Source organism: Vulpes lagopus, chromosome X (genome assembly GCF_018345385.1).
Source record: "Vulpes lagopus strain Blue_001 chromosome X, ASM1834538v1, whole genome shotgun sequence".
NCBI classification, from domain to species: Eukaryota; Metazoa; Chordata; class Mammalia; order Carnivora; family Canidae; genus Vulpes; species Vulpes lagopus.
The window spans coordinates 55,301,960-55,321,221 of NC_054848.1; the positions used below are offsets into that span (position 1 = coordinate 55,301,960).

General features: G+C 39.2%; 1 protein-coding gene across 7 annotated transcripts in view; it reads left to right on the forward strand.

The window, feature by feature from the left end:
* Nucleotides 1-19,262, forward strand: part of TAF1 (TATA-box binding protein associated factor 1) — a 72,080-nt gene that overhangs the window by 48,755 nt on the left and 4,063 nt on the right. For 3 of the 7 annotated variants that reach the window (XM_041740900.1, XM_041740901.1, XM_041740903.1), the window contains exons 33-39: nucleotides 12,295-12,362; nucleotides 12,814-12,930; nucleotides 13,078-13,083; nucleotides 16,278-16,403; nucleotides 17,285-17,386; nucleotides 17,653-17,809; nucleotides 18,888-19,065. In XM_041740900.1, coding sequence (XP_041596834.1) covers nucleotides 12,295-12,362; nucleotides 12,814-12,930; nucleotides 13,078-13,083; nucleotides 16,278-16,403; nucleotides 17,285-17,386; nucleotides 17,653-17,809; nucleotides 18,888-19,065 — 754 coding nt within the window. The remainder of the gene's footprint in view (nucleotides 1-12,294; nucleotides 12,363-12,813; nucleotides 12,931-13,077; nucleotides 13,084-16,277; nucleotides 16,404-17,284; nucleotides 17,387-17,652; nucleotides 17,810-18,887; nucleotides 19,066-19,262) is intronic. The other 4 variants (XM_041740905.1, XM_041740906.1, XM_041740904.1 and 1 more) reach the window with 3 other exon arrangements.

A 19,262-nucleotide genomic window follows, 5' to 3' on the forward strand; every position in this document is an offset into this window, starting at 1 on the left:
CATAAATAAATAAATAATAAAAAAAAATTAAAAAAAAATAGTAATAGAGTTCACGTAGGGTTTATTCCCTACTATAAAATTTTTATTTCAAAAAATTTTACTAACCAAAGTTAGTAGAATAGTATATCTAGTTAACATTATCTTGACTCTTTCCATTCAGAGCCTTCCCACATAGTATCACACTACATATAAACATATTCCTGTAGCATTTTATGTAACTCCATCAACTTATCCTATATTATCGTGTGTGTGTGTGTGTGTGTGTGTGTGTATGTATGTGTGTGTGTTTACAGTATGTAGCCAGAATGCTAGCACTGAGACTAAGGTCATTAGGCAACAAGTGGAAGATAAGTAATACTCCATGTAAAAGTGCACCTGGAAGGGTGCAGGACATGTCAGAGGACTGTCTTGTACTTACATGGTGGTGATGGCCTGCACACTAATAGAGTTCAAGCCCTTATGCCTCCTGGCCACCACATAGGTACTGAATCAATCTCAGAGCCTCTCTCTATGTTAAAGTCACATTTGAAAGGAGCATTAATAACCAGGGAAACCCAGAATTTGGAATTGGAGCTCTTTGCAGTAGCCTCAGAAGGCATAGAACATTCTGTGTTTGTGACAGGAGAGAGACATATAGATCAAGAAATCCCTTCTGAAAAACACAACCCAGGGATGCCTGGGTGGCTCTGCGATTGAGCATCTGCCTTTGGCTCAGGGCATGATCCCAGAATTTCGGGATTGAGTCCCACATCGGGCTCCTTGCGAAGAGCCTGCTTCTCCCTCTGCCAATGACTCTGCTTTCTCTCTGTGTCTGTCATGAATAAATAAATAAGATCTTTTTTTAAAAAAAAGAAAAAACACAACCCAAACATTTTGCCAGGCTTTATAAAACCGTAAGGTCATAAGTTGTTGATAGAGATGAGTTAGTACTTAAATGTTGGGTTAAGTTTGAAGTGAACTGCACTGTCTGTACCAGTAGGTGATGCCAAGCTATTCATAATATTTCTTTTCCCAAAGAATTTCCTAGCAAGTTCCTCCTCTGGTGCTCTTCAAAGCAAAAATCAGCTCTGATGAGAAGCCATCATCAGGGTAGGCCTAGGATAGGTAGATCATGTATCCTTAAACCCAAGACCCCAAACTTTTATAATGTTCAGTGGAACCCTACAATCTAGATAAGATATAACTTTACAAAAAGAAAAGAAAACTGCCCCCCAAAAAAATCTAAAAAAAAAAAACCCTAAAAACTCCTGGGAGGGATTTTTTCCCCACTTTCATTTGAGTAACTCCCAACCCTGTTTGAGCTCTGATAGTTGCTCTGGTTAAAGGAGCCCTTGTAGAATCTCATGCTAGACAGTTTATTATTCAGCCAGGGGCTTAAGGGAGCCTCTGCAGATCTTAGGTTATTTTTCTGTGGAGGTCTCTCCTCTCCACTTCTACCCTGCAATTTCCAGCAGTCTTCACCTCCAATTCCAGTATTGATATCTGTGGCTCTGTTAAGACTGCTGTGCCTTGCTTGGGTTGAGTAGAAAGATAAGGGCAATTGTAGAGCCCACCTCCTTTATTTCCCTTATCTCAGGGATCCTAGGCCCACACTTCTTGTGGGGCAGTGTTTGAAAATAGCTATTTCATAATAGGCTAGTAGCAGTTAGTCCATCCATCCAGTTTGTTTGTAATGTTTTCTGACACCGAGAAACTTACTTTTTGAAATTGTATAATTAACATAACAATGTTCTGTTAGTTTCAGGTGAACAGTAGGATTCAGTTTTATACATTTCTCCCTGCTCATCAAGATAAGTGCAGTCTTTAATCCCCATCATCTACTTCACCCATCCCCCCACCCATCTCTCCTCTGGCAATCACTAGTTTGCTCTCTGTATTTAAGAGTCTGTTTGTTTGTCTTTTTCTTTGTTGTTTTGTTTCCTAAATTCTACATAAGAGTGAAATCATATGGTGTTTGTCTTTCTCTGATTGCTTCACTTAGCATTATACTCCATAGCTCCATCCATGCCATTGCAAATGGCAAGATTTCATTGTTTTCATGGCTGAGTAATATTCCATTGTGTATATATATCTATGTCTTTTGTATCCATCTATGCATGGATACTTGGGCTGCTTTCATACCTTAGCTATTGTAAATAATACTGCAGTAAACATAGGGCTACGTATATTTCTTCAAATCCATATTTTCATTTTCTTTGGGTCAATAGACACATGAAAAGACATTACTAATCATCAGGAAAATGCAAATCAAAACCACAGTGAAACATCACCTTACTTACACCTGTCAGAATATCTAAAATCAAAGACATAAGAAACAAGTGTGGATGTGGATGTGAAGGAAAAGGAACCATCTTGGTGCATTCTTGGTGGGAATGCAAATTGGTGCAGTCATTGTGGAAACAGTATGGAGCTTTCTCAACAAATAAAAATAGAAATACCATATGATGCAGTAATTCCACTACTGGGTATATACCCAGAGCAAATGAGAAACTTTGTTTTTATGTAGTTGTATTTATCATCTGTCTTTTCATTTATGATTGCTATCTTTGGCATAATTGTTTAAGAGATCTCCCCTATCCCTAAGATATCCAACTATGTTCTCTTCTAATACCTACCATATTTTAAATATTTGAATGTATATATATATGAATATTTATTGATTTTTAAAAATAGATTCTATGGAATAAGGTAAATATCTAACTTCTTTTCTCTTCCTTTTTTTTTTTAAAGATTTTATTTATTTATTAATGAGAGACAGAGAGAGAGGCAGAGATGCAGGCAGAGGGAGAAGCAGGCTCCATGCAGGAAGCCCAACGTGGGACTCAATCCCAGGACTCCAGGATCATGCCCTGGGCTGAAGGCAGGCGCCAAACCGCTAAGCCACCCAGGGATCCCCTTATTTTCTCCTCCAAATGATTTAGCCAATGTCCCAAATTCTATTTATGGAATAGTCTGTCATTTTCTACTACATGAAATGATACCTTTATCATGTACTAAATTCTTACATATTACTAAACCCATTTGAGGTTGTGTATTCTCTTTTACTTACCTATCTAATACACACAATTATCATCAGATAGTATCACTATGATCATCACTCAGAATTTATAATTTTAGCAGTGCCTGGGTGGCTCAGCAGTCAAGCATCTGCCTTTGGCTCAAGTTTGTGATCCCAGGGTCCTGGGATCAAGTTCTGCATCAGGCTCCCAGGAGGGGAGCCTATGCCTCTCTCTCTGGGCCTCTCATAAGTAAATATATAAATACATAGCCTCTCATAAGTAAATACATAAATACATAGCCTCTGCCTATGTCTCTGCCTCTCTCTCTGGGCCTCTCATAAGTAAATACATAAAATCTGTAAAAAAATAAAATAAAATAATTGAAGAAAGCCAAGGAATTTAAAATTATACTTTTTTTGCACTTAAAAAATTAATTCATTTGTGTGTATATGTAAGTTTCATGCAGTTTATGTCATCATGTAGCCTCCACTGCAATCAAAATTTGAGAACTGTTCTATCACCACAAATGAACTCCCTGATGCTACCTCTCTGTATCCACATCCCCCCACATGCACCTACCATTGTCTTGTCACCTGGCAACCGCTTATATGCTCTTCATCTTTATAGTTTTGACATTTGAGCATGGGTTTTTTTATTATTTTATTTTATTTACATTCAATTAATTAACACATAGTATATTATTACAGAGACAGAGTTCAGTGATTAATCAGCTGTATATAACACCCAGTGCTCATTCCATCATGTGTCCTTCTTAATGCCTGTTACCCAGTTAGTCCCACCACCACCCCCCGCCCCTCAACCCTGAGTTTGTCTCCTCTGATTTCGTCTTGTTTTTTTTCCTCCCTTCCCCTATGCTCCTCTGTTTTGTTTTTTAAATTCCATATGTGAGTGCAATCATATGATAATTGTCTTTCTCTGATTGACTTATTTTGCTTAGCATAATACCCTGTAGTTCCATCCACATTGTTGCTAATGGCAAGATCTCATTTTTGATGGCTGAGGAGGATTCCTGTGTGTGTGTGTGTGTGTGTGTGTGTGTGTGTGTGTGTGATATATATACCACATCTTCTTTATCCATTCATCTAGTGATGGACATGTGGGCTCTTTCCATAGTTTGGTTATTGTGGACATTGCTGCTATAAACATTGGGGTGAGGGTGCCCCTTCAGATCACTACATTGGTATCTTTGGGGTAAATACCTACTAGTGCAATTGCTGAGTCGTAGGGTAGCTCTATTTTTAACTTTTTGAGGAACATCCATACTGATTTCCAGAGGGGCTTTACCAACTTGCATTCCCACCAGCAGTATAAGAGGGTTCCCCTGTCATCACATCCTCACCAATATATGTCGTTTCCTGACTTGTTAATTTTAGCTATTCTGACCAGTATGAGGTTTTGATTTGTATCATTGTGGTTTTGATTTGTATTTACCCAATGCTGATATATTAACATGCCCAGATGCTCAACATCACTCAGCATCTGGGCATGTTAATATAAAAAATAATACTGTTTTTGACATTGACTTTTTCACTAAGTGTAATTGTCTTGAGATTTATTCAAATTGTTGTATGTACCAGTAGTTCATTTTTTTCAAATTGTTGAGTAGCATTTCATTGTGCCAGAGTTTGTTTAACCATTCACTTGCTGGAGGTCTGTCAGATTTCCAGTATTTTGTATTGTAAATAAAAGCTGCTGTGAACATTTGTCTACAGGGTTTTGTATGAGTATAAATGTTCACTTCTCAGGGATAGATGCCCAAGAGGATGATGGTAAACATATGTTTTGTAAGAAATTGCCAAACTCTTTCCAGTGTGTCTGTACCATTTTACATTCCTACAAGCAGTATGTGAATGATCCAGTTTGTCTTTAGTATTTAGTATTATCATTTTTTTCATTTTAGACATTCTTTTATCTCCTTGTGGCTTTACTTTTCATTTCCCTAATGGCTGTTGGTGTTAAATATCCTTTTATATGCTTATGTACCATCCACATAATTTCTTTGTTGAGGTGTCTGTTCATTTCTTTGCCCCAGTTTTAATTGTGCTGCTTTCTTTTTTGTGTGTGCTGTTTTCTTTCTTTTTTAAAAAAATATTTTATTTATTTATTCATGAGAGACACAGAGAGAGAGATAGAGACATAGGCAGAGGGACAAGCAGGTTCCCTGTAGGGAGCCTGATATGGGACTCTATCCCAGGACCCTAGGATCATTACCTGAGCCAAAGGCAGATGCTCAACCACTGAGCCACCCAGGTGCCCCTGTGCTATCTTCTTATTAATGAGTTTTGAGGGTTATTTTAGGTACTTGTTCTTTGCTAGATGTATGATTTTTTTAATTTGCATTTTTAGAAATAAAACCAAAATGTATTCAAGTATAGTTGACATAGTGTTATATTAGCTTGAGTTGTACAACATAGTGAATCACCAATTTTATACATTATGCTGTGCTCACCATGATAAGTGTAGTTACCACCTATCATGGAACATTATTACAAAATTATTGACTACATTTCCAGTGTTATACTTTTTATCCCCATAACTTACTTATTTTATAACTGAGTGTTGGCAAGAGCATGGAGAAAAAGAACCCTCATGTACTATTAGTGGTAATGTAAATTGGTGTAAACACTGTGGAAAACAGTAAGGAGGTTCCTCAAAAAGTTAAAAATAGAGATACCATAAAATCCAGTAATTTCACCACTAGGTATTTACCCAAAGAAAATGAAAACACTAATTTGAAAAGATAGTATGGGCCCCCTATGTTTATTGCAGCATTGTTTATAATAGCCAAGAGATGGAAGCAACCTAAAGTGCCCATCAGGGGATGAATGGGCAAAGGTAGATGTATGATCTACAAAGATTTTCTCCCAATCTGTCTTCTCATTCTCTTGACAGTATCTTTGGAAGAACAGAAATGTTTAATTTTGAAAAAGTCCAATTTATCCATTTTTTTCTTTTATGAAGTGCACTTCTGGTATATCTCTAGGAAGTCTGTTTAACCCCACCTCACAAATATTTTCTCTTATATTTTCTCCTAAAAGTTTACAGTTATAGTGTTTCACATTTATTTTTTTTTAAATATTTATTTATTTATTTATTTATTTATTTATTTATTTATTTATTTATTTATGATAGTCACAGAGAGAGAGAGAGGGAGAGAGGCAGAGACACAGGCAGAGGGAGAAGCAGGCTCCATGCACCGGGAGCCCGATATGAGATTCGATCCCGGGTCTCCAGGATCGCGCCCCAGGCCAAAGGCAGGCGCTAAACCGCTGCGCCACCCAGGGATCCCCAGTGTTTCACATTTAAATCCACATCCACTTTGAATTAATTTTAGTATATGGTATGAGGTTTTCGGTTGACGTTCATTTTGTTTTGCCTATGGATGTCCAGTTGTTCCATTTCATTTGTTGGGAAGGCTGTCCTTTCTCCGTTGAATTGTTTTGAGCACCTTTGTCAAAAATCAGTTGAGGGGCATCTGGGTGGCCCAGCAGTTGAGCATCTGCTCAGGTCATGATCCCAGGGTCCTGGGGTCAAGTCCCACATCAGGCTCCCCCGCAGGGAGCCAGCTTCTCCCTCAGCCTATGTCTCTGCCTTTTTGTATGTCTCTCATGAATAAATAAATAAAATCTTTAAAAAAAAGAATCAGTTGAGTATATGGGTCTATTTCCGGGTTTAATTGTTCCATTGATTTATGTATCTATCCCTCTGCACAGTACTACAATTATTGTAGCTATTATAGTAAGTCTTGTCATCAGGTAGAGTGATTCCTTTCATTTTATCTTTTTATAAATTGTTTTCTTATTCTTTTGTCTTTCCACTTAAAATTGATTCTGTCTTATTGTTAGTACATATTGCTTTCTCATCCTTTTTAATGTATTACATGGCATAGATGTATTAATTTATCCCCTTGTTGGGTAGGTACTTCAAGTATTTCTATAATGCTGCCTTGTGAACAGCTTTTCACTATTTATATATTTCATTGATCATTGTGTACTTATAAGAGTATTTTTATAGGAAATTTTGATATATGTTCTAAAATTGTGTTCTAAAAATCTGTACACCGGGATCCCTGGGTGGCGCAGCGGTTTGGCGCCTGCCTTTGGCCCAGGGCGCGATCCTGGAGACCCGGGATCGAGTCCCACATTGGGCTCCCGGTGCATGGAGCCTGCTTCTCCCTCTGCCTGTGTCTCTGCCTCTCTCTCTCTGTGACTGTCATAAATAAATAAAAAATTTTTTAAAAAAGATAAAAATCTGTACACCTATTTATAGTGAAAAAGAATAGTGAGGAGAATGCCTGTTTCCTATAACCTCTGCAACATCGGGAATTATCAATACTTAAAAATCTTTACCAGTGAAATTATTTCTGTAAAATTCAGGTGTATAACTGAAACTAGATTTTTCCATCTTAAAAAATTACATGCTCATTTCAGAAAAAAAAATCAAACCATGTAGAATTGCATTAAGGGAAAATGAAAAATCTTTATGTTTTTCTCCTTTTCCCACCCCAGTCTCCACAGTGGCCACTGTCAGGTTTGGTGCGAAGCATTCTGGATCTTTTTCTATACATATGATATACTTTTTCTTTTCTGACAAATCATATATTTACATTCTGTTTTACAGTTTTCTTTTTTCATTTGATAATGTGTTATGGACAATTTTTCATTCATGTATGTGATCTTGTTTAAGTAAAATCTGTTCATATTGACTCAAAGAAAAAAGTTAAATGAATGTCATTATGAATGTTTCTGCAAAAAGTATCTAGACTGGAATTCCACTTTAAAAAAATACTGTGGCTGAAGTAGAGGGAGATTGCTCAGTGGTAAATGTCGTTTGAGTTTTCATTTTTATGAGAATACTTGCTCTGTTCAACAATTCAGTTTCTACTTATATTTGATAGGGACTGAACATATGATGTCCATAACTTGTTAGCTCTCTTATGTACTGTATTGAGTTAGTGGATAATGATATAGCAACCTGGTATAAGGCAGTGTCAGATAGCAATAACACTTTTCCTCTCTAACTAGAACCATTTTTCTCGATTTGATGGAAAATCAGCTTTCCAAAGCTGTCATTGGAATTACCACTATTTAAGGACATTTGGATTTGAATTTTATGTGATTCTGTAGGTTACTGCTAATCCTTATTTGGAATGAGACAAAGTATAAATCTATTTCCTTAACAAGACATTTGCAATTGCATTGCTGTGATTTAATACGGAGAGAGTAAAAGCAAAGTATATGTGGAAAAATATTTCTTTTTGTAAATGGTAGCTAATTCTCCTGTAGGGCACAGTGATAATTCATAGATGGTCTTATCTTTTATATTCATTTTGGTGTTGTGTTGAAAATTACTCTTTCAAAAATTAATTTTGGTCTTCCATGTGGAAGTGGTGTAGTTATAGACTCCTTTAAGAGTCTGATGAAAAACTATGGATATTCTACCCAGAAAACTGTATATTACATACAGAATTTTGTTGACAGTTTCAGGACATTCATGGATCTCTTTCTCTTACTACAACCCCATTCAAGAATTATTGGATACGAAAACATCTAGTATCTTACCCCGTTTTTTTGGGGGGTGTACATTTATTTATATTTTTATTGAATCTTTTTGTCATTTCTAAGTTAATTTACCTCTTTAGTGATGTGAGAAGAAAGTTACAAGCATGGTGAAATCATATGGCATTTGTCTTCCACTGTCTGACTTCTCAGCATTATTCCCTCTGGTTCCATCTGTTATCAAAAATGGCAAGATTTCATTCTTTTTAATGGCTGAGTAATATTCCTCTGCATGCACGCATGTGTGTGTGTGTGTGTGTGTGTGTGTGTATACCACATCTTATATCCATTCATCTCTCTCTTTTTTTAATATTTTATTTGTTAGAGAGAGAGAGCACAAGTAGGAAGAGCAGCAGGCAGAGGGAGGGGGAGCAGCAGGCCTCCCTGCTGAACAGGGAGCCCAACGAGGGGAGGGACTCAGTCTCAGGACCCTGAGATCATGACCTGAGCTGAAGGCACTCAACCAACTGAGCATTGCTTCCATATCTTGGCTACTATAAATAATGCTGCAAAAAACATAGGGGTACATGTATCTTTTCAAATTAGTGTTTTCATTTCTTTGGGAAAATCAGATATTTTATCCTTCTTTGGTCTACTTTGCATATAGTAGAGTAACAGAGTTAAATAGCCAAACCCTTCATAATGCTTGAGAGCACAGACTGTTAAAAACTGAGGACACAAACAGCTAGTAATCCAAACACAGGGACAGGTATATCAGTTTATGTAAATAACTGTGTTTATATATATCCTAGAGTTATTATTAGCAGGTGTTTCTTTAGAGTTCTGTGTTGCAAAGAAAATGGGCAAGGAAAAGGTCCCATCTTCAAAGTGGTTAAGAGAGAAAATTGTGCAAATACAAAAAAACAATTTTTCCCTGTATTTTAAATGGGAGCAATGAGATGTTAAATGGTTAGTTTAAGTTTTTTTTTTAATTTTTTTTTTTATTTATTTATGATAGTCACAGAGAGATAGAGAGAGAGGCAGAGACACAGGCAGAGGGAGAAGCAGGCTCCATGCACCGGGAGCCCGACGTGGGATTCGATCCCGGGTCTCCAGGATCGCGCCCTGGGCCAAAGGCAGGCGCCAAACCGCCGCGCCACCCAGGGATCCCCTAATTTAAGTTTTAAAACTGAAGTCGAGTAAGGTCTAAATTCTTCACTTATAGGCTGGAATTGTAGCCACAAGGCAAGTTCCCATAGATAGAAGAGTCCATGTACCATAAGAAACTGATGTTGTATTGGCTCAATGAAGGGGGCCTGTAGACTGTATGCAGCCTGTTTTTACCCTAGCATCACGCATTACTATCAACATGGACAAGCTTTCTGATAACTTTTACAGTCTGTCTCCATCATTATTTTGAGGACCAGCCTACTGGTGGCCCTAGGAGATTAGAACTCTGAAACTTGAGCTGCAGTCTTATCATTCACACTGTTCTTGATGGTGAGCCAGCTCTGGCTGTCTTTATACATGTCCTAAATATCTTGATGGTCAACTTTGTCTTCTTTCTGGTTTATTTGTGTTTGGCATAGCTTGTGTGAAGATAAAATTTTTATTACGTCTTTGAGGAAACAGATGTCCTAGCTTAGGTTTTAACTGAGACTTCTTTGTTCATATAATAGTTTGTTATAATTAGAATAGGTCCAGCATGAAAGTTGCACATATACATCATGTATTATATATTTTATCCTTTGCATCCTAGTAAATAGTAAGTCTAATTCAGGGATCATCTCCTCTGTGAAGCCTTTCCTAATTCCTTTTTCCCTCTCACTTCCCATAATTGGCTGCTTCCTCCTCTGTACCTCTACTGAACCCTGTATGATTTTTCCCACTTCATTATATTGCCCTATTTGTTTCTAGTTGTCTCATTGTCCTAGACCATAGGCTTCTGGAGGATATGGTCTGTATCATACTCATTTCTGCCTGGCACATAGAAGGTACTCAAATGCTTGAAGAATGAATGAACAGATGAATGACCAGTAAGTATATGAAAGAATATTAAAGTCAGATGCCTTCAGGGTCCTGGCAAAAATGAGTTAAACAGACCTGGTAGGGAGTATGGTAACCTGTGGAACACACTATCTAAAAGGGGCAGCTGCTACTCAGCTCCAGCCCATTGGTGCTTTGTGGGATTGATGCCTTGGAGTTACGGCTTTTTAATTTAAGAGAAGCCAGACATTTGGGTTTTTTTTTTAAGATTTATTTTTTTTTAATTTTTATTTATGATAGTCACAGAGAGAGAGAGAGGCAGAAACACAGGCAGAGGGAGAAGCAGGCTCCATGCACCGGGAGCCCGACGTGGGATTCGATCCCAGGTCTCCAGGATCGCGCCCTGGGCTAAAGGCAGGCGCCAAACCGCTGCGCCACCCAGGGATCCCGACATTTGGGTTTTTATATGAAATTTCTCAATTATTAAATGTTGTCAATTAAGATTTTTCTAAAAACTTTTTATTGAGGTATAATTTGCATACAAAAAGTGCAAATGTTATGGATGTACAGTTCAGTCTGTCTTCACAAGCTGAGGTGATTTTTCATGTGGACCAAACAAAACCGGATTGACTTACAAGCTACCAGTTGACTGACATGCAACTCATGACAGAGACCATATGGGGAACTGTGTAGTCTAGTTAAGAATCACCTAATAGGGGGATCCCTGGGTGGCTCAATGGTTTGGCCCCTGCCTTCGGCCCAGGGCGTGATCCTGGAGTCCCAGGATCAAGTCCCAGGTCGGGCTCCCTGCATGGAGCCTGCTTCTCCCTCTGCCTATGTCTCTGCCTCTCTCTGTCTTTCATGAATAAATAAATAAAAATAAATAAAATCTTAAAAAAAAGAATCACTTAATAGGTAGTAAAAGTATCTCAAAGCAGTGTGTGGAATTTATTTGAATTATGATTCAAAGAAATCAAATGTGGAAGAACCTTACAAAACAGTTGAGGAATTTAAATGTTGACTGGCCATTTAATAATATTAGAGAATTATTGTTAACTATGTCAGACATAATATAGTTGGTTTGGTTTAGATAGATAGATGTATGTATATATATATATATATATATATATATATATATAAGAGAGAGAGAGAGAGAGAGAGAGAGAGAGAATTTTTAGAGCAGTTTAGGGAACAATTGAGTGGAAGGTATAGAGTTCCCATACACCCCCTACCTCCACACATGCATAGGCCTCTCCATTATCAACATCCCCTGCAGGGTGATACATTTGTTACATTTGATGAACCTGTGTTGGCACATCATAAACCAAAGCCCGTGGTTTACATTAGGGCTCATTCTTGTATATTCTGTGGGTTTTGACAAATGTCTAATGATACATATGTACCATTATATCCTCATATGTAGTTATATTTTAGAAGAGTTCTCAGAGACACATGCTAAAACAATTTATGAATGAAATAAGTGATGCTGGAATTTGCTTCACAATAATCTAAAAGGAGTATAAAAGTTGAGGTGTGAATGAAACAGGATTGGCCATGTATTGACAATCATTGAAGCTGGATAATGTGTACATGGAAGTTCATCATATTAGTGTCTCTGTCGTTGTATGCGTTTGAACTTTTCCACCTCCAGAAGTAGAGCAAGAGTCCAAGATAAAGCTGAGGCATAGTTTTTTGAGTCTAGGATAACATGGGACACTACTGCTGGCAGAAGTAAATTTCTGAAACTGAAGTCTGCAAAAGCCATGGTATTTTTCTCTTTTCTTTTGTAGGGCCTGAAAGTCAGTATACTAAGACTGCTCAGGAGATTGTAAATGTCTGTTACCAGACATTGACTGAGGTAGGTGGTAAAGAGAAGGTCTCTTTGGGATGTATTCTGGAATACCTTTGTTCCCTTGGGTGAGGAGGCCTTCCCTGCCTCTCTGATTTTCAGATGTGACCTCCCCCCTCCTACCCTCACCCCACATCCCTCATTTCCTTTCCTGTTTTATTTTCCTACCTAGCACTAAATGTTTTTAACAAACTATATAATTATTTACTTTAGTTATCATATGTGACCTGCCACTAAAAGAAGTTCCATGAAGACAAGGATTTTAGTCTACCTTATTTACTATTTTATCTATTAAGTAGGCTCCACACCCAATGTGGGGCTCAGACTCATGACCCTCAGATCAAGAGTCAGATGCTCTACCGATTGAGCCAGCCAGGCACCCTACTTCGTTTACTTTTATATGTCTCCGGTGCCTAAAGCACATGTTCAGGGAATTCATTAATTTTCTTTCATTTCTCAGTATGATGAGCATTTGACTCAACTTGAGAAGGATATTTGTACAGCTAAGGAAGCGGCTTTGGAGGAAGCAGAATTAGAAAGCTTGGACCCGATGACCCCAGGGCCTTATACACCTCAGGTGAGTCTAAAGACTAGGAACTGCCTCTTAAAGTTTTCTTATTGGTTTGGGAAATTGGGAACATGTTAACATATATTTACTGAGATACCCTTCTTCTCTGTCCTTCCTCTTCATATGCCTTTCGTGTGCTTTCTTGTCTTCTCAAAGGCTAAGGTGAGTGAGGGCCATGGGTCTTGGTGGCCTTGTTGAATCCAGAAGAAGCAGGTGTGGGATAAATGACCGGGTGGGGTCTTAGTTGTTGAGGCAGTATTTAGGAATACCAGATTCCTGACTGCTGTGGCCAGAGGTATCCTCTTGAGTCTCTGGAGTTCCCTTGCCCATGAACTAGGACATCCCTAGAGTAGAGAATTCTCAATTACAGACATTCGCCATATTGTTCCTGTGCCTCATAGGTACCTGATTAGTCATTTCCTCAGATGTATCTCAGTGTAGCTCAGATGTCAGCCATTTTCCTGGATTGACTCCCTCTCCTTGTAAATAACGATAGGTAACATTTATAATATTCTTAAAGTTACATGTCATGAGAGTAGGGAGCAAGGTTAATAAGAAGTTCTTAATCTTTCTGTTCTGTCCCTTGAATATATTTGAACAGAAGTGTATGTTTCCATATTGGAAGAATAGGACTCACCAGAATGTAACCAGTGCTTGGTTTCTGTATTGAAAGCACTATGGCAAAGTGGGAAGTACATGAATTTTGGCAATAAAACAGGCCTGGGTTTGAATCTTAGCCCTGCTGTTTGCTAGCTTTGTGAACTTAGGAAGTTACTTAAGCCCTCTTGCTTAGTCTCCTTTTCTCTAAAATGTACATTTCGAGATTATTATAAACATTAAATGAGTGAATTTGCCTGGCACGTAGGAGACATTCAGTAAATGTTTCTTAGTCTGTGTGAAAATTGTCTAGAGTTCTCAGACTTCCTTTCACATTTAACCAAATATTTCAATACAAAATTCACCAGATTTCCACTGGAAAACTTTTTTTTTCATTCTACTCTGAACTAACACCGCAACCTATATGATCTCTGTTGGATTATTGCTGTTTTTATTTCATTCATGCACTCTCCCTATCTATCTTGTACTCTCTTTCACCCCAAAACATAGGTTACTGAGGGGCCAAGTAGAAAGAGCCCTCAGATCCTACTTCCAAGCCCAGAACAAGGAAAGGCTCTTGGAGTGTGTGGGCAGATTGGGGCCGGGGGCTCGGGTGAGTGCTGTTGCCCAGGAAGGCCCTTTTTGCTAATAGGCCCACAGCTCCCACAAGGGCCCTTTCTGGTAAGTTAAAGCCTCGGTTTTAGCCATCATTCCTCAGAAGAGTATAGCCACTGAACAGCATGTGGTTTGTTCTAGTCTGTGACAGCATAAACCTAGTCCTTTGATGAATCAAAACCTTAGACCCAAAGGTTATTATCCATCCTTTCCTGCCCCTGCCACACTGTCTCAGATGGCCGAGGAATGCCTGGCACCTGTTCTCCCTTCTGAGCAGTAGCTACTGTTCGGTACAGTTAGAGGGTCCCCTGTGAAGAGTAGGGTGTAGATAGCACCTCTTCATTATTCCAGTTCACCCTCTCATCATTGCTTTCACTCCTATATACACGTTGTGAAATAGTAAACCCAGTGCATTTTCTCTTAACCTGAGGAAGACACGCCTGAATGATTGCCCTCACTCATTGCTACTTTCAAATACAGATGTTACTAAAGAGTATTGGTGTAGGTTTAACCTGTCATAACTCTAGTTGTAGAGAAACATAACAGTAATCATACTTTACTTCCAGCCTTAAATGGTGGTAATAATGTATTTTCACTCACCTGTTTCTACCTAGCTTGGATTACATCATACATTCAGCTCAACACTTTATATTAAAATTGCTCACTTCGCAGTTTCCCACTAGCCCCTCATTCCCTGATATTCTCTTCTCTTCAACCATTAGTTTACCTACTCTATAATGCTTTAAATTCTCTGTTGCCTCTCTTTTTCCAAAACCCTCTTCAGCCTTGCTTGTTTGCTTTTGATTTTTTTAAGGATTTTATTTTATTTATTCATGAGAGACACAGAGAGAGAGAGGCAGAGACACAGGCAGAGGGAGGAGAAGCAGGCTCCATGCAAGGAGCCTGATGCAGCACTCGACCCCAGGACCCCGAGATCATGCCCTGAGCCAAAGGCAGATGCTCAATCACTGAACCACCCAGGTGGCCCACTTGTTTGCTGTTTAAAAAAACCCACAAAGTAACACATATGTGGGAGTTTTTTTTGTTGATAAAAGCAACATGTTCATTGGGAAATATAAAGGAGAACTATATCACCTAGAGTTAAGTCCACCACTCAGAAATAACAAACCACTGTAAACATCTTGGTGTGTTTCTTTCAAATCTGAGAAGTGTGGGTGCGTGTACACACGTGGGGATGTAGACACTTTTAAAGTAAAATTGGTCCATATGTTTTTGTGTCTTATTGTTTTCATTTCATATTATATTTTGAACATTTTGTCTCATTAGTCTTTGAAAATATTATTTTTAAATAGCTACATAATATATCTACCCTCCGCCAAAGTTTTAGAGAACTCTTTCCTACTTCTCCAGCTTATTTATCAGTTCCCTCTGCCCTCGTGTCACTGAAAAGTCCATTTGCTAAATTCCTGGTCTCTTCAGAAGAGGGAAGAGGGAAGGGATCTATAATTTGTTGAATACTAGGCATGGGCTAAGGAGCTTACACATATCTCTTCATTCTCCCAACAACTTTGGGAGGCAAACATTATCATCCATGTTTTATACTTGAGGAAACCAAGGCTTAGAGTGATTAAATAATTTGTTAGTTACTCAGCTAGCAAGTGGTGGAGCCAGGACTCAAACCCAGGGTATTTTATTCCAAAGCCCATGTTTTTTTCACCATACTATTTTGCCTCATAGCATCCTCTGATGAGCTCATAAACTATTAACCCACTATATGCTCTTATTATAATTGAAATTTCTTTATCCGATTTCCTATTAGATGTCTCTAAACCAAACAATCAAGATTGTTTTGCGCAGGTATGAAGCCCTAGACCTGAAAAACATAAGACAAGGCTTAGAAGACACTAGGTTATTAACCAGAAAGACTGTGAGGGCATAGAATTGTCCCATAGCTTTGTTGCTTTTCTGCTTCAAGCTTCTGGTCATATACATCAGATGCCTCTCTGCTAGAATGAGCAAGCATTTTTAAGATTCCTAAAAATCTGTCCATCAAGTTGTGTCAAACCATTTCTCTTTAAATGGATTGCTCTGCATGACTTTTTTCTGCAGTGAATGCTCTAAAGGGGAGTTCTGTATTTGCTCCCTTTCCTAAATAGAAGCTAAGTTTTACATTTGTGCCACAGCCTCCTGATTTGTATGACACCAACACATCCCTCAGTATGTCCCGAGATGCCTCTGTATTTCAAGATGAGAGCAATATGTCTGTCCTGGATATTCCCACTGCCACTCCAGAAAAGCAGGTGACACAGGTAGACTGTTCTTTTTCTCTTTGTGACATTGTTAATATGCTTTGGTGGGGAGTGGGGGAGTGATGGTGGTGATATATGACATGTATCATGGATGATTAAGCCCCTTTGACCCTGGGAATGAAGGCTTAGAAGTGTGATTTCAAGGTGGGCTGGTGGCAGGTCACATGACTGGCATTGTCTTCTGTCTGTCCCTATGGGCAGAGTCAGGCACAACAGACTTCAGGGAAGGCACAAGTATGAAAAGTGTATGAGGCATCAGAACAACCTCACAGGTTACTGGAAAGATCAACTGCATTCAGAGACAGAGTTCAAAATTATTGGCCCTGCTACTGTACTGTATGTATGCTATAATCTAAATTAAAATTATTTATAAAATTAAATTTTAAAAACTGGCCTGTTCTAGAGGTGTCAGAAGATACTCCTGATCTGAAGCCAAAAATCCTATCACCTAATCTCAGTCAGGGTTCCACTGGAGAGTCCAAAACCCAGGAGAGTTTTTCTGTCCTGAAGAGTCCCCCAACAGAAGCTAAGGAAAGCTTGGTTTAGGAAGGAAGAGTCTCCTTGTGATGACACAGCAAAAGCAGACCAAGGACTGTCCTATTCTATGGGGTTTTTTTGTTTGTTTGTTTGTTTGGTTGGTTTTTTGTGGGGTTTGTGGGGGGTTTTCTAGTTTTTTTGGGGGGGGGAGGTTTCCTCTACCAATGATTTCCAAAGAATGAATGGGGAAAAGCACACATGCCTTGAGCTGTGTAAACAGCCCCCACTAACTGTGGGGTTGGCTGGGATATCAGGGAGGAGCATCCGCCCTGGGTGAGAACCCTTGGTTAACTCCTCCTATAGGCACGTCCCTCAATGATGTGCTATTTGTGTTCCTTACTCAGATGCGCCAGGGCCGAGGTAGGCTGGGCGAGGAAGACTCTGATGTAGATATTGAAGGGTATGATGATGAGGAGGAGGATGGGAAACCTAAGACTCCAGCCCCAGTGAGTATGCTTACAGAAAGCTTATGGTTACATTATACCCTTGTGTGATAGGAGCCCCTCTAGTACAGGGCAGGCCAAATCCCAAGGTTATACCAGGGTCTTCATAGTGAGGCCCAATCGGACTTTAATCCTTGGAATCAGCTGAACGAGTCTATCCACCACAATTACTTAACTTCTTGTGAGGCAGCAAGGGGGGTGCTGGTGGTGGCTTCTGAACTCTTACACGGTCAATTGATGGGACTTTGACCCCAACTGGTCTCATTCAGGAAGGTGAAGATGCAGATGGTGATCTTGCAGATGAAGAGGAAGGAAGTATGCAACAGCCTCAAGCCAGTGTCCTGTATGAGGATTTGCTTATGTCTGAAGGAGAAGATGATGAAGAAGATGCTGGGAGTGATGAAGAAGGAGACAATCCTTTCTCTGGTAAGTCTTGTTCCTGGGCTTCTGTTATAGGTAGCTCACTATAGCACCCCGAGGACTGAACAGATGACTCTTGGCCACATATGCTGTTACCAGAAGCTGCTCTTTTCTTGAAATCCCATTAGTAGACTCAGTACTGGGCACTCACAGGGTGAGTACATTCGTTAGCCTTAGAGGAGGTGAAGAAATATAACAAAGAAGTGCAAAAGATGACAGTGGAAGAGGCAGTGCCCAAATAGCATCTTTGATTTGAATATTCATTATGATAAAGATGAGAAAGAAATGTTATATCTGTAATAGGGAAGGGGAAAATAAAGAAATAAAATCCTGCTTTACTCTGCCGTAAGAAAGAATGAGATCTTGACATTTGCAACAACATGGATACACCTAGAGGGTATAATGCTGAGGAAAATAAGTCAGAGAAAGACAAAATGCCATACGATTTCACTCATATGTGGCATCTAAAAAATAAAACAACCAAACAAAGCAGAAACAGACCCATAAGTACAGAGAACAAACTGATGGTTGCTAGAGTACAGTGGGGTGGGGAATGGGCAAATGGGTATGAAGGGGAGAGGGAGATACAGGCCTCCAGTTATGCAGTGGATAAGTCTCGGGAATAAAAAGCACAGCATGTGGAATATAGTCAGTGATATTGTAATAGTGTTGCATGTTGACACATGGTAGCTACACTTGTAGTGAGCATAGCATACTATATGCATTGCCAAATCACTATGTTGTAATCCTGAAACTAATAAAACATTGTATGTCAACTACACTTCAATTGAAAAAGAAAGATCCTAATCAGTTTATTTTGTCAATTAATAGCAATGGCAGGGAAAAGTATAGGAGATGATAGAGGAAAAGGAGTAAGACTGGACTGAGACGAGTAAAGGAAGTGATTGTTTGGATTCTGTTTCCACGCTATGGTCTTGCCAATGCTGGCCCTAGGCACTCCTCCGAGCTGAGGGGAGTCCAGGCAGGGTGCCTTTATAGATGTATGGCAGTAACGGGTTTTGAAAGACCAAGCCAAAGACATTAATTCTGTCCAGCTAATCTCAGGACCTCCTTCTTTTCACAGCTATCCAACTGAGTGAAAGTGGAAGTGACTCTGATGTTGGATCTAGTGGGATAAGACCCAAACAGCCCCGCATGCTTCAGGAAAACACAAGGATGGGCATGGAAAATGAAGAAAGCATGATGTCCTATGAGGGAGATGGTGGGGAGGCTTCTCATGGTTTGGAGGATAGCAACATGAGGTAATCAGCAACGTGCTACAGGGGTATGGCATCAGTGCCCAGCTATACCCTCATATCAGAGGGCCCAGCATCAGATTATTTTCATCCACTGACTATTTCCTGAGCTGTGCTAAGCCCTTGGGGATACACAGAGGAGTAAACCATATCCTGCCCTTGAGGAGCTCACAGTCTAGTGGAAGTGACTAATAACAAAATCA